The 14,682-nt window shown below is 34.4% G+C and overlaps 1 protein-coding gene across 2 annotated transcripts; it reads right to left on the bottom strand.

The window, feature by feature from the left end:
• Positions 1-3,891: 3,891 nt before the first annotated feature.
• On the bottom strand, positions 3,892-8,404 carry SDG37 (SET domain group 37). 2 transcript variants are annotated; one of them, XM_068448238.2, is made up of 14 exons: positions 8,022-8,404; positions 7,798-7,943; positions 7,573-7,707; positions 7,426-7,480; positions 7,207-7,325; positions 6,827-6,915; positions 6,667-6,748; positions 6,177-6,281; positions 5,983-6,073; positions 5,755-5,874; positions 5,489-5,595; positions 5,195-5,264; positions 4,519-4,582; positions 3,892-4,445 (listed from the first exon to the last, which is right to left on the bottom strand). In XM_068448238.2, the coding sequence occupies exons 1-14, from the start codon at positions 8,119-8,121 to the stop codon at positions 4,286-4,288; spliced, it is 1,443 nt and encodes a 480-aa protein (XP_068304339.2). In that variant the 5' UTR covers positions 8,122-8,404; the 3' UTR covers positions 3,892-4,285. The 2 variants fall into 2 exon arrangements, with proteins under 2 accessions (XP_068304339.2, XP_068304346.2); XM_068448245.2 differs by having other exon boundaries at positions 5,983-6,067.
• Between the last annotated feature and the right edge of the window lie 6,278 nt (positions 8,405-14,682).

Raw genomic sequence — 14,682 nt, 5'->3', positions numbered from 1 at the left:
TATTTTCAGGTAATATGACCCGACCCGTTACCCGTTAAGAAAAATATATTTTAAATCAATAAAAATGAAAATGAAAAACATAATTTGACCCAAAAAAATGTAAAACATAATACTAAATCAGTATATGCATACTAAATTTCGGAGTTGACCCCTTAATGAAAGTTGTAAAGCTTTTTATTACGAGTGATTACATTTTTCACACTTCTACAATAATTATTATTAATTTTATTAATTTTTCACTAAAATAAATAACATTGTTCATGAGATTTGAAGGGTTTTAAAAATCTAAACGACCATGTAACCTTGCCAATGGAACTCAAAGCTTACATGTTATTCCTTTTACAAAATCCTCAATTTTCATAGATCATCATGACATAAGATTTTGTGGTATATATCCACTTCTGTAAATATTTTAAATTGACGATCAAATTAGTTCATTGTATTCATATAGGATCAAGGAGTGTAGCTGTAAAAAATCATCAAAATCAGAGTTAAAATAACCGTTAAATCGTGATTTTTCGTTTATAACCGTCGAAACATTTTGTCTCGTTACTTGATCTCTGAATGTTTGTTTTTTGCAATTTCTGACATATACGATCTCGAAGCATATATAAACACGTTTGATGGTTGGATCATTGAAATTAGTTTCATATGATGCGTATCCCATCAAAACGATACATTAACTAACACTTAGAGTTTATTTATATTTTCATTAAGTATAACATAAGATTTTGTGGTATCCACTAATGTAAATATTTTAAATTGAATATCGAATTCATTGATTGTATTCATATAGGGTCAAGGAGTGTAGCTATAAAAAATCATCAAAATCGGAGTTAAAATAACCGTTAAATCGTGATTTTTCATTTATAACCGTCGAAAAGTTTTGTCAAATTACTTGATCTCTGAATGTTTTTTTTTTGCAATTTTTGGCGTATGCGATCTCGAAGCATATATAAATAAGTTTGACGGTTGGATCGTTGAAATTAGTTTTGTAGGATGCGTATCCCATCAAAACAATAAATTCACTAACATTTAAGAGTTTATTTATACTTTCATCAAGTATAACATAAGATTTTGTGGTATCCACTAGTGTAAATATTTTAAATTGAAGATCGAATTCATTCATTGTATTCATATAGGGTCAAGGAGTGTAGCTATAAATAATCATCAAAATCGGAGTTAAAATAACCGTTAAATCGTGATTTTTCATTTATAACCGTCGAAAAGTTTTGTCAAATTACTTGATCTCTGAATGTTTGTTTTTTGCAATTTTTGGCGTATGCGATCTCGAAGCATATATAAATAAGTTTGACGGTTGGATCGTTGAAATTAGTTTTGTAGGATGCGTATCCCATCAAAACAATAAATTCACTAACATTTAAGAGTTTATTTATACTTTCATCAAGTATAACATAAGATTTTGTGGTATCCACTAGTGTAAATATTTTAAATTGAAGATCGAATTCATTCATTGTATTCATATAGGGTCAAGGAGTGTAGCTATAAAAAATCATCAAAATCAGAGTTAAAATAACCGTTAAATCGTGATTTTTCATTTATAACCGTCGAAATGTTTTGTCTCATTACTTGATCTCTGAATGTTTGTTTTTTGCAATTTTTGGCGTATGCGATCTCGAAGCATATATAAATACGTTTGACGGTTGGATCGTTGAAATTAGTTTTGTAGGATGCGTATCCCATCAAAACAATAAATTCACTAACATTAAAGAGTTTATTTATACTTTCATCAAGTATAACATAAGATTTTGTGGTATCCACTAGTGTAAATATTTTAAATTGAAGATCGAATTAATTCATTGTATTCATATAGGGTCAAGGAGTGTAGCTATAAAAAATCATCAAAATCGGAGTTAAAATAACCGTTAAATCGTGATTTTTCATTTATGACCGTCGAAAAGTTTTGTCTCATTACTTGATCTCTGAATGTTTGTTTTTTGCAATTTTTGGCGTATGCGATCTCGAAGCATATATAAATAAGTTTGACGGTTGGATCGTTGAAATTAGTTTTGTAGGATGCGTATCCCATCAAAACAATAAATTCACTAACATTTAAGAGTTTATTTATACTTTCATCAAGTATAACATAAGATTTTGTGGTATCCACTAGTGTAAATATTTCAAATTGAAGATCGAATTCATTCATTGTATTCATATAGGGTCAAGAAGTGTAGCTGTAAAAAATCATCAAAATCGAAGTTAAAATAACCGTTAAATCGTGATTTTTCGTTTATAACCGTTGAAAGGTTTTGTCTCTTTACTTGATCTCTGAATGTTTGTTTTTTGCAATTTTTGGTGTATGCGATCTCGAAGCATATATAAATAAGTTTGATGGTTGGATCGTTGAAATTAGTTTTCGTAGGATGCGTATCCCATCAAAACAATAGATTCACTAACACTTAAGAGTTTATTTATACTTTCATCAAGTATAACATAAAATTTTGTGGTATCCACTAGTGTAAATATTTTAAATTGAAGATCAAATTCATTCATTGTATTCATATAGGGTCAAGAAGTGTAGCTGTAAAAAATCATCAGAATCGAAGTTAAAATAACCGTTAAATCGTGATTTTTCGTTTATAACCGTTGAAAGGTTTTGTCTCTTTACTTGATCTCTGAATGTTTGTTTTTTGCAATTTTTGGCGTATGCGATCTCGAAGAATATATAAACAAGTTTGACGGTTGGATCGTTGAAATTAGTTTCGTAGGATGCGTATCCCATCAAAACAATAGATTCACTAACACTTAAGAGTTTATTTATACTTTTATCAAGTATAACATAAGATTTTGTGGTATCCACCAATGTAAATATTTTAAATTGAAGATCGAATTCATTCATTATATTCATATAGGGTCAAAGAGTATAGCTGTAAAAAATCATCAAAATCAGAGTTAAAACAACCGTTAAATTGTGATTTTTCGTTTATAACCGTTGAAAAGTTTTGTCTCATTTCTTGATCTCTGAATATTTTTTTTTTTGCAAATTTTGGCGTATGCGATCTTGAAGCATATATAAACAAGTTTGACGGTTGGATCATTGAAATTTGTTTCATAGGATGCGTATCCCATCAAAACGATACATTAACTAACACTTAGAGTTTCTTTGGGTTAAATATTAGGCGGGAAATGGATGGATATAGGTTGCAAAATTTCCCAAACATTAGGCGGGAAATGGATGAAACTCTTGAAATATTAGGCGGGAAATTAATTATTATAATTTTTCTATGTGTTTGATATTTTTATATTACTTGATATTTTTATTTTTAATATGTTTTATGATTTTTAATCTCAATCTTTGCCTATAATATACTATAAAAATAAATAAATAAATAAAACTTAAAATTTAAAGTTTATATAGAATAATAATTAATAAACAATATATACATATTCATTATATCTATTGCATTTTATAGTAAGTTTTTTTTAGTAGTTTAAAAAATTAAAATCATCAAAATAGCATTTTTCTTATCGTGTCGAAACAGGTTACCCGCGTGTCACTCTCGTGTAAACCTGTTAAGGACCCGTTATTAATGGGTTATTATCGTGTGACCCGATAATGACCCGATTAGTTATCGTGTTGACCCGAAACCCGTTATTTTCGTGTCGTTTACGTGTCGTGTTAACGGGTCGTGTAAGAAATTGCCAGGTCTACTTATTTTTATTTATTTTTTCCTTCTTTTGAGTTTTACCATTTTATGATTGCTTGAGCGTGCTCGTACTTGGTAATGATAGTATCGCGAGTAAATAGATTGTGTCTAAAATTTATTAACTTCTAATCGAATGACTGCCTCGAGTGGGGAACTGGCTCGATTTGCTTCTTTTCTGTGCCTTCAGCATTAAACGGACTCAACCATTTTCTTATCCAAGGAATTAAACCACGATGAAACTTCTTTAAACACGCAGGAAAATTCTTTCTTGACGGGCAATACAAAAGTTCAAGTGCGACCACCGGGTGCATAGTTGCTCACCACTTTCAGGTGATGGTAATACTCCCCACCTTATTCATCGCCCTTGAATAAGTTTAAATTTTGATATTTGTGTCCATCCACTACACAGATCTCGAAATTTTAAATTCATCTAACGGTGATAAATAGAGTAACGGGCATCACCATACTCGCTTCTATAAGAATAGAGAATTGTTTAATCGTGCACTATAAACTTTCTAAATTTAAAAAGAAAAATTTGTCTGGAGTGCACGAGTAGGGTGGTGTGCACAAATCCAGAAACGAGTAAGCAAGTTTACAGGAAGCACAGCAGATGTCTTCTACTCTTCTGATGAAAGTTTATAAGAAGCTTCAGCGCGTGCTTCCTCCAGCCTCATCAATAGGTCCTTCATGAAAGGTGTGCTTGTCCCATGAGTAATCCGCAGTATATCTACCGCCTTGGTCAGGGATTTGACAGCGTTCTCCGTGTCTCCTAGTAACCTGTATGCAAGAAATTAGTTTGTTTAGAGATTCACCAGAGAACTGTTACCACAATTCAAGCTAAAATACTAACCATTCGAGCTTCCCGCATGTATAATATTGCAATCCAAGCAAAGGATGACAACCAAGATATACTCCTGCAGTGAAAGGGAGTAAAACTCGACATTAACAGCAGTATTATCTGAAAGCAACAGTGTTACTTGAATTTCATTTACGAAGAATCAAACATTTAGTTCAAGAGCATATGGACCGCTAGAGACCGATTCAACAATATTTCTGATCCTCTTTCCTGAAATTTGTTTACGAGGTAAGTAAAGTTAAATTTTAAGTCCTTATGCTGCCTCATAAAAGACAATGCAATGAATTCAAATAAAGCAAAAGCGACTAAATATAAACTTCAAACTTGTACACAAAGCCTTGTAAGTTAGAGGTCTTCTCTCACAAGTGGAGCACGCACTGGCCTCAATTGACTCAATCCACAATATTCTAACACCTTTCCCTTTCTTCCAACGAAACTTCAATTTATTTTCGATGCACTTTATAGATATGCCCCTTGTCGAGCAACGAGAACAAAAGTAATAGTAATTTTTTTATCTAAAATGCACTACTTATAACCTACGGCACCAACTTGAACGGCCAAAAGTTAGGGGGAAAAGTACAGAAATTATACATCTCAATTGTGGAATCAAGTATGAACAACATAAACTTATAAACGATAAAAGAAATTGAAAAATTGAAGCAAGACATACTTTGATACACTGGAATGGTCAATCTGCAATATGCTAAAGCTTCATTCCAGTCTTCCAGCTCCATTGAAATCTGAAGACAATATGATTTCATTAAAGCAAATGCATCAGGAAGTCACTGCATGCTACCTTACAGTGTTGACGTTTTTGTGAAATTTGAATAACCACAATTTACTACTACTTAATTGAGTGTCCAAAATCATTGATCTCAAAATATTTTAACTCTTAAAAATACAATGAACAGGGCCATCAAACCAAAAATAAGGAAATATTTTCAATGCTATGCAAAACAGATACCTTTAAAAGCTTCTCCCGAGTTTGCATCAAAGAGATTGAAAATGGATGATACAGTTTCTTCTGCAGTGTCTCAATTGCCTTAAGCCCAGATATCGCTTCATGGTAATCTAAATATAATCAACAGTATCAACTATCAATACATGGTGATGAGATCTTTCTGATGAAATTTGAGTTTAAAAATTAGAAGTCAGGAAATATTATAATAAAAATAACATCAGATTGCCAAAAAAATGCAAGCAATTCATAGCACAGAGAAAGAAGGATACCGCAAGAGGATGTAGATATAGGAGCCTTGTCTGACAAAGATTTTAGTTCACTTGCTATCTTCCTTATCTCTTCTTTGCTCCTAACAAGTCCACATTGCTGGCACACGAACCCATCACCATCTGCACATCCAAATTGCAAAAGACGATCCATATTTGCTTCAGCTAGCCGCCCAACTCTTATTTTCATTTAAATTCACCCAACCAATTTTACTACAGGTAATACCGTACCAGGTTGGCGAATCAAAAAGCCACTGCATCCCTTATCCTTGCATCGGTAACCTTCAAGACTGGCACTCTCTTGGATATCATCATACTGACCCTTCAATACAAAATTCAATTCCATCAGAAAAAGACAAGTTCTATATAACTCACAAGTAACATTCTCAAAATAAAGTATTGAAAGAAGGAATAGTCACAAGTACCACTTTAATGCAGCGGGGACATGTACAAGTGAAATGGTATTGTTCTTTAAGTGCCTTCTGCCGAGTCATAGTGCTTCCAGCAGTTTCTATGTAACTTATCAACACCTTAAGAACAAAAGAGAAGACTTTAGACTTGACATGCAGTCAAAGATTATGCAGTAACAGGATGCCAAGCAACTTTACTTCACGGAAATGGAAGACACAAAACATCTTCAGTGTAGGTTCAAAACATGTTACAGAATCTGTAACATTGGTCAATGATAAAGTTTCTCATTCATTCTGTTAAAACACTTCAAGGGATTGCCAAAGAAGAAGCCCCCTTACTCTAGGTTGATGAAGGGCGAATCAGCTCTCCTTCAATGTAATATACAATTATGCGAGCAGTCAGGCCTACTATTTATTGCGTTATGATGAAGAATACATCTCAAAAGTTCCAACACATAGACCCTTTAAACCACAATGACCAAAAATATACAGAAGAATTCACTACCTCAGCACCTTTGGGTATATACTGCACAGCACGTACAACAGCAGATCGTCCCTCGAATAACAAAACAGAATTGGGCAGGCAGCTACAGCAGTAGAACCATTTAGCCAAAGTACAGCAAGAGAGTAAAACTAAAAGCACATCAATCCACTAAAACAGTTACCTGTGGTTAATAATGGAGACGACAGGATATAGCCCAGTGCCCAGGGGTCTCAATTCACTGTCACAAATTGTGTGTGCATTGCATGCAAGCTGCATGGATTGAGGAGCATCAAGTTTCAGATAGATTTCACTCAAATATAAATCGCCCAAGTGGAGACGAACTGTGTGCGTCTTTAGTTATATAAACAGTACATGGGTCTTTTACTAAAAGGATTTCTGGAAATCATGCAGACAAAAGCACAGCAATACAATTATACAAATTTATAGTTACTCCCACACCAGATGAACTTCGCATTGGTTGAGCTGGATACTCGCCAATTTGACGTTATAACTTAACTTCTCATTATTAAAACAGAATCTGAAATTGCTTATAAAGATCACCTTGGAAAAGTTTTCTGCAATCTCCTTTATATTAATATCGGGCCACTGAAGTATCAAGCTGACAAGGTTAGCCATCTGAGCATACAGCACCAGCTGCTTCTCATCAATCTCTGACATGTCTTCATTAATCGAAAAGAAAGACAGAAAACAAGAGTTAAATAAAACAGTAAACAGATTCAAAAGAAACAAATCTTAATCGGAAAAAGCCGAAAAGGATACGAGCAACTAACGCCTCCACCAACTTATAGTTGTCCACAGCAGCAGAAGGAATGATCTGAAGCAAAAGATTAACAAGCATTAATCTATCAACCCCAAAAAAGAAATTAAAAATTAACAAAAACCCAAAACTAAAAATTGAATCTTTACCTTCTCAGCTTGCAATTTGGTACGGAGGTAGAGCTTGAGCATGAGACGAATCGACGGCGTGACGCCCATCCGTCTCTCCTTCTGAAGCTTCGAGAGAGCTTCACATTCCAGATGATGCAGCTTCCATTCAGACTTCTGCAAATTACCAAAGCCCAAGACTTCAACGAACGCGACCAAAACTCCATGAGTGCAATGCAATCCCTAATCCGAAACCCTAGCGCTTACCTGGCATGAGCTGCAACAGTAGTATACAACCTGACAAGCCGAGCATTTCTTGAGATTACTCGATTGGAAGCAAGCGTCGCACCTGGATTCCGCCGGGGAGTTGTTCGGCACGCAAACGTACGGCTCCTGGAGGATTATCACTTCCCCTGCAGTTCAAAACCTCCATTGTTGATGTTCTGAAGCAGCAGAGCTAGAGAGAGAGAGAGGGAGGAGAGAGAGAGCACCTGGAGAGAAGTCTCTGGTGGTGAAGAGGGAGCGGCCTTTGTCCGGAAGATTCGAAACGGTTAAGCCACGATTTTCAAGAGCTCTCTGCAATTCTTCCATGAGCGCCGTTCTGTGTTTTGCTTGCTCTTCACCGCCGAACGCCGTCACTGGTGGTGAAGTTTGATAGAGCAAATGATTTATTTTCGGGTAAATTCGGGTTTGCCTCTGGATTTTTATGGTAAATTACAATTTAAGGAAAAAAAATCCATCATCCTAATCTGTGCAAATCATCTTCCTAGTCAATCTCTTCCCACCCAAGTAACTAAGCTCATCTCCAACTAAAATGGCTTAACATAACCCCGTCCATAATTACAGCATTGCAAAAAATTATTTTTTTAATGAATACTGTCAGACCATATTATGTACTATTTCCAATTAAAGGGGCTAAACATAGTTCATCTCAATAATTTATTAGTTTTAATTTATACTTTAAATTTATTGGTAATTTAGTTAAACTACTGTTGGATTTTTTCAAATATAATCGTTGAATTTGAATTAATTATTGCAACTGAGGAGTGGAGTCCCATAAAAAGGGGGCTACATTTGGCCATCCTGATGGCCCTTTGGCCAAATAATGGTCTAGTGGGCTCCACATAATTATAGCATAGCTATTTGTTGGGGATGAATTTTTTTATAAATCAGGCTATTTATATTATTATTTATTATTTATTTCAATATCATACCACGGTTAAAAAATCTATTAAGTTAGGCATTAAGTGATGATTAGCAATAGTAAGTTTCATCCTTCCTCACCCAGGTAACTAAGAGTAGTTCCACCGAAGGTGGAATAGCCCAGCACCCAATCAAAAAAACCAAACTGGGGGTTTGTCAATCCACTCCAACCCACAAAACAGCCTGGCACCCAGCCCAAGCCAGGCAAGAGACCAGCCCATTTTTTACTGACCCAGGGACTGGCCTATTTGGCTAGCGCATGCAGCTCAATCGCGTGTGGGCGCGAGTAGGGGACAAAGGTGCAGGCGACGGGGCCCGCTGTCAGCCCACTTGCTCTTCACCCAGAAGTAGGCGACGTGGCCCCCTCTATGTCGTTGGATTTTCAACGGCTAGTTTTTCTAGACCGTTGGATTTCCAACGGTAAAAAAATTTTGAATTTTACTTTTAAACTGAGCTGTTCGATCACAGATCAACGGTCCACAATTTTCCCCCCAAAAATTTAAAAAAAAATGGCTCAACGGTCAGAATTATGACTGTTGGCCACATGGCAACTCCTTGGCTCTATAAAAAAATTAATACATTAAAATTTATTAAAAATTATTAAAAAAAAATTTTTATTAACACATTAAAATTTATTAAAAAATTTTAAAAAATACAAAAAACTTTTTTTTTCCTATAAATACCTAACCCTCATTTTCCACCTTACACCATATTTCAATATTTTTTACACTTTCAACATTTCAATATTTTCTACACTTTGAGAGAGAAAAAAAAGACTTCATGGAAGCTCATTGAAGATGTTACGTTGTGTGAATGTTGGGTGCACACTACTCATGACCCGATTACGGGTAATGTGATGGATAAGCAAGAAATGTGGGGTAAAATTATGAAAGCGTTTTGAGATGTACATGGAAAAGATGCCAGAAGTAGTTCAGGTCTACAAGGTCGTTGTAAAAAACTCAACGCATCCTTTACTTGTTGGAAAAACGCCATCTCTCATGCTTCCGGTAATCTGAGTAGTAGGACAAGTTTAGCAGATTAGGTGACAATATTTTTATTTATTTATATGCATTCCACCCGCATCAATATTTTAATTTATTTATATGTGTTACACCTGCATTTTTTAATACTATCTTATCCCACATATGTAGACACTACAAGTACAAACATTCTACAATGCAAAGAACCATAACAAATCATTCAACAAATGGGAATGTTGGCAAATTGTCAAAGATTTTCCAGATACAAAATTGTGGCAACTGGTCCAGAAGTTGTTATGCACAGTATGGGTCTACATAGTTCACCAAAAGCAGACACGATCGAACAAAAAACAGACACATTTTGCAAGACGAAAGGGATGCCAAAAGAAGTTCCAGAGACTCAACCGACTCGTCAATCCCTCAAGCCTTAAGGTAAAAATGCATCAAAGAAAAAAGGTAATTCTCCCAAAAATGACTACACTAAATATATGGAGGAACTTGCTCGCCAAGGTGAACTGAGGATGGCATAGGAAAAGGCAAGAGATGAGGAAAAAGCTGCTGCTATGGCAACAATATTAGCAGCTATTGAGAGACGTGATGCAGCGGCTAAGAGACAAAGAGAAAAAGTTAATCGAGAGAACGAAATGATTAGAGAAGCACTTAATCGAGAAAATGAGATGCTTAGAGAAGAAATGATGGCTCAAGCTGATCGTGACACTATGAACAAGCCTCTAGTAGGACTATCTCCAAATTCAAAATATTTTTGGACATTGGAAAAAAAAGAGGTCGTGCAAAGGAGGCGTGCAAGAGATGCGGAAACAAGTCGAGGGGGTTCTAGCTACACAAATCCTTCCTACAATGAAGATCCTAGCACCACATATCCTAGCTCCAGAGATTTTGTATAATTTCGTATTTATTTGTAGTACTTTACTTAATTTCTTATGTAATTTTTATGTAATTTCATCTTTATTTTTAGTACTTTATTTTTATTAATAGATGTAATTTCTTATTTATTATTAGTACTTTATGTAATTTCGTCTTTATTTTTAGAACTTTATGCAATTTCAAATTTATTTTTTGTACTTTATTTAAACACATCAAATAAGATTACATAAACTCACCAAATAAGATTACATAAACTCATCAAATAAGATTACATAAACTCACCAAATAAACTTAAAAATAAAAAACACCAATTAAATTTACATAACCTAACCAAATAAACTTAAAAAAAACACATTAAATAAAATTACATAAACTTAAAATAGTACGTTCGGATAATGACATGTAGCGTGACGAGATTGGTTAAAAATACTATTCGAAATTAAAACAATTTTATTTATTATTTTATAAAAAATTAATAATATTTTTAAATGGGCTGGATGCCAGCGCATTTTGTAAGGGTGAAGATCGTTTGTGCCATCGCATTTTTAGACTACGTGCCAGCACATTTTTTTAGGGGTGGAGATGCTTTGGTCTATTACTGTTCATTGGAGTATAGTACTATTCACTGAAGTGGATAAATGGGCTGGGTGCTGACACAAAGTCCTTAGGGGTGGAACTGCTGTAAGATGGCCTTGCCATTGGTTTTCATGCTCTTAAACTCCACCTACTTGATGTTTCTCGATTACGAGAAAAGCAGCCTTGGTTGTAGCAGGATGAACAACACCACTCCTATCAAGATTGGCCCCAATCGGCCATTGTTGCTTTAACAAAAATCAGTTCTCAGATTAAATTTAGGGTAAAGTACAAAAAACTACCTCAACTATTGGGGTCACGACAGTTTCATACCTCATCTTTTAAAATTGACAATGTCATACCGCATCTTACGAATTTGTGACAATGTCATACCTCTGTCAATTTTTCTGTTAAATACTGACGTGGCAAGAGACGGGGACCACTTTCTATTAAAAAATTAATAAAATATTATTAAAAACTAAAAAAAATATTTAATATTTTTTAAATATTAAATAATAAATAAAAGTAAAATTAAAAAAAAGGGATAAAGTACAAAAAACTACCTCAACTATTGGAGTCACGACAGTTTCATACCTCATCTTTTAAAATTGACAATGTCATACCGCATCTTACAAATTTGTGACAATGTCATACCTCCGTCAAATTTTCTGTTAGTTTTTCTGTTAAGTGTTCACGTGGCTTGATTCGGGACATACTTTCTATTAAAAAATTATTAAAAACTAAAAAATAATTATTTAATATTTTTTAAATATTAAAATAATAATAAAAAGCAAAGGAAAAAAAAAAAAAAAAAAGCCATCAGTTCGTCCCTCCCCTCCCCCTCCCCCCTCATCTCTCTTCTCCCTATCTTCATTTTCTTCCCCCCCACCTACAAACCCAAAAAAATAAAAAAAATAAAAAATTTTTGAAAACCCAATAACCCCCCTGGGGAAGAACAAGAAGGAGAAGGAGGAGGAGGAAGAAGAAGAAGAAGAGGAAAAAAAGGAGGAAGGAAAAAAAAAATTTCCCCCTGTCGGCGCGGAAGAAGAATAAGGAAGAAGGAGAAGGATGAAGAAGAAGAAGAGGAAGAAAAAATAAAATAAAAAAATTTGAAAACCCATCAACACCCCCTGCGAAAGAAGAAGAAGGAGAAGGAGAAGGAGAAGGAGGAAGAAGAAGAAGAGGAAAAAAAGGAGGAAGGAATTTTTTTTTTCTTTTCTTTTTTTAAACCATCAACTCCCCTGCGGAAGAAGAGGAAAAAAAGAAGGAAAAAAAAAAAATTTTGAAAACCCATCAAACCCCAAATCCACCACTTTCATCCATTCTCTACATCCTCTTCCGCACACATCCTCCAGCTTCTATGCTCACCCATCTTCCCGCCGACGGGATCTGGGTTTTTTTTTTTTTTTTTTTTGTGTTGGGATTTGCAGGTGGGCGAAGAAGATGAAGATGGGGAGAGGAGAGAAGAGGGAGGAGGGGGAGGGGAGGGACGAAATGAGGGTTTTTTTTTCTTCTGCTTTTTATTATTATTTTAATATTTAAAAAATATTAAATAATTATTTTTTAGTTTTTAATAGAAAGTAGGTCCCGAATCAAGCCACGTTAGCACTTAACAGAAAAACTAACAGAAAAATTGATGGAGGTATGACATTATCATAAATTCGTAAGATGCGGTATGACATTGTCAATTTTAAAAGATGAAGTATGAAATTGTCATGACCCCAATAGTTGAGGTAGTTTTTTGTACTTTACCCTTAAATTTTGGATTTACGGATTTCGATTTTTGGGATGGGGGTTAAAGTAGCAAGCTTTCGATTTTTGTGATGCATTGGGGAATTCGGGATGAATTACTTTTCAAAATTTGGAAATGAGTTTGTAATATTGTGATTCTAAATTATAAAGCAACCACGACGAGCAATGGAGGACATTGAAATGGGGTTGTAATGCTTTAAGCTTTTCGGTGGCATAAACATAATCGAATTGGATATGATAGTGATATGATTTAGACAGTGATTGAAGCGGTTAACAGTCAACCCGTCTACTTAAATAAGTGCTAAATGGAACTAAACAGCTGGTATCTGAGGAGTAAAGTGATGCGTATGGCGCCGAATGAGGAGAAGCTCAACCGTCACAATCCCTTCGATTTCTTGATCGTAAGTGTGCACCTCTGCCTCCTCTCGATTCATGCTATGTTTTTTTTTAATTGGGTTTGGAATTTTAGTTGCTATTTAGTTTTTGGTTTTGCGGTATTGTGTTGTATGAGTGGGAAAGGCTGAAGGCAGGGCAGAGGCCTGACATTTTCCTGTAATAAGTAAATGTATCAGATTGGAATGTCGATAGATCAAATTGCCTTCGATGGATATTATGAAAATTTGCAATGGGGGTGAGTACAGCAACTCACTTAATTTTTTTTTTTATCAAACGATAGATTTTGTTAGATTATATGTTAGATTAACCACCGACGGAAATTGAACCCACGCAGTCATGCAAGGGCTCAACATCTTTCCACCTTTGCGGTAAAGGGCCACTTAAATTAAGTTGAAAGGAGAAAATTAATTTTTAAAAAAATGTTCAAAAGTTCAAAATCTACGATGGGTTTCTGCAAAATTTATTAGTGCATCGGTAAATAATAAATATCATCAACATTCATTGATTTTCTTATATATCGCAGATAAAAAGTAAAAGTTTGCATTTCACCCTCTCTTTCCTTATCAATCCCCAATTTTTCAAATATTTCAACAAAAATATCGATAATTTCGTGAATATTTTAAACATTGATTGCACAACAAATCTTGAAGGAGCACGTTTCGTATTACATTACGAGGATCTCGTACCAAGTGAGATACCAAGCCTAGCTAGCACTCCCTTCAATAAAAAGTTTGTTAAATTGGTAGGCTTTTAGACTATCTCCAAAGAGATGTCAAAAATGTCACATGGACATATAACAGTAACAAATGACGAACCACTTACTCCAACTGAGATGTCAAAGTGACATGGAAAAGAAGACTAGGCTGACATAGACAAAAAGATATCAATTTTGAAGCTGCCTTCAAATTTGATTTTTGTTATTTCCAAATGCATTCCACTTGCCTTACCTTAAATGCTAGCATATTTAAGTATTATTTTATTATATTTAAACCAAACAACAACTCAACTTTTATTATTTTTGTTTAAAAAACATAAATGAAGCAATAAATTTGGTATATCAGGTGCAAAGAAAATATTGACGATATGTCAAATTGTCAAGTCAACCATCAAATTGAAATTTGATGTTTTGAATTTGACTTAAATGCTTTTAGTATGTTTTAGGATAGTATTATCAACATATTCCTTTTACCTTCTTCTACACACATCTCAATTTCTAACTATCGAATCCATGAATTGAAGAGGATTAAATGATAGAAATATAATTGGTATGTGGAAAGTAGAGAATGCGTGTGAGGATTTTTTTTAGGATCAATCTGGAAGGAGAAAAAAGCTAAAGCACCAATTTGAAAACCCCTGAAAATTT

This window comes from Pyrus communis, chromosome 15 (genome assembly GCF_041283825.1).
Source record: "Pyrus communis isolate YQ-2024b chromosome 15, ASM4128382v1, whole genome shotgun sequence".
In the NCBI taxonomy this organism is placed as follows: domain Eukaryota; kingdom Viridiplantae; phylum Streptophyta; class Magnoliopsida; order Rosales; family Rosaceae; genus Pyrus; species Pyrus communis.
Note: the sequence above shows the minus strand (reverse complement) of the source record. Positions and strands in the feature narration are given on the sequence as shown.

Excerpts from the sequence above, each read along its gene's own strand:
- SDG37 (XM_068448238.2), bottom strand. The coding sequence starts at position 8,121 with ATGGAAGAATTGCAGAGAGCTCTTGAAAATCGTGGCTTAACCGTTTCG. Across the intron at positions 6,074-6,176 it reads GTCCCCGCTGCATTAAAGTG|GGTCAGTATGATGATATCCA; the intron begins GTACTTGTGACT and ends TTTGTATTGAAG. Across the intron at positions 5,596-5,754 it reads TATATCTACATCCTCTTGCG|ATTACCATGAAGCGATATCT; the intron begins GTATCCTTCTTT and ends GATTATATTTAG.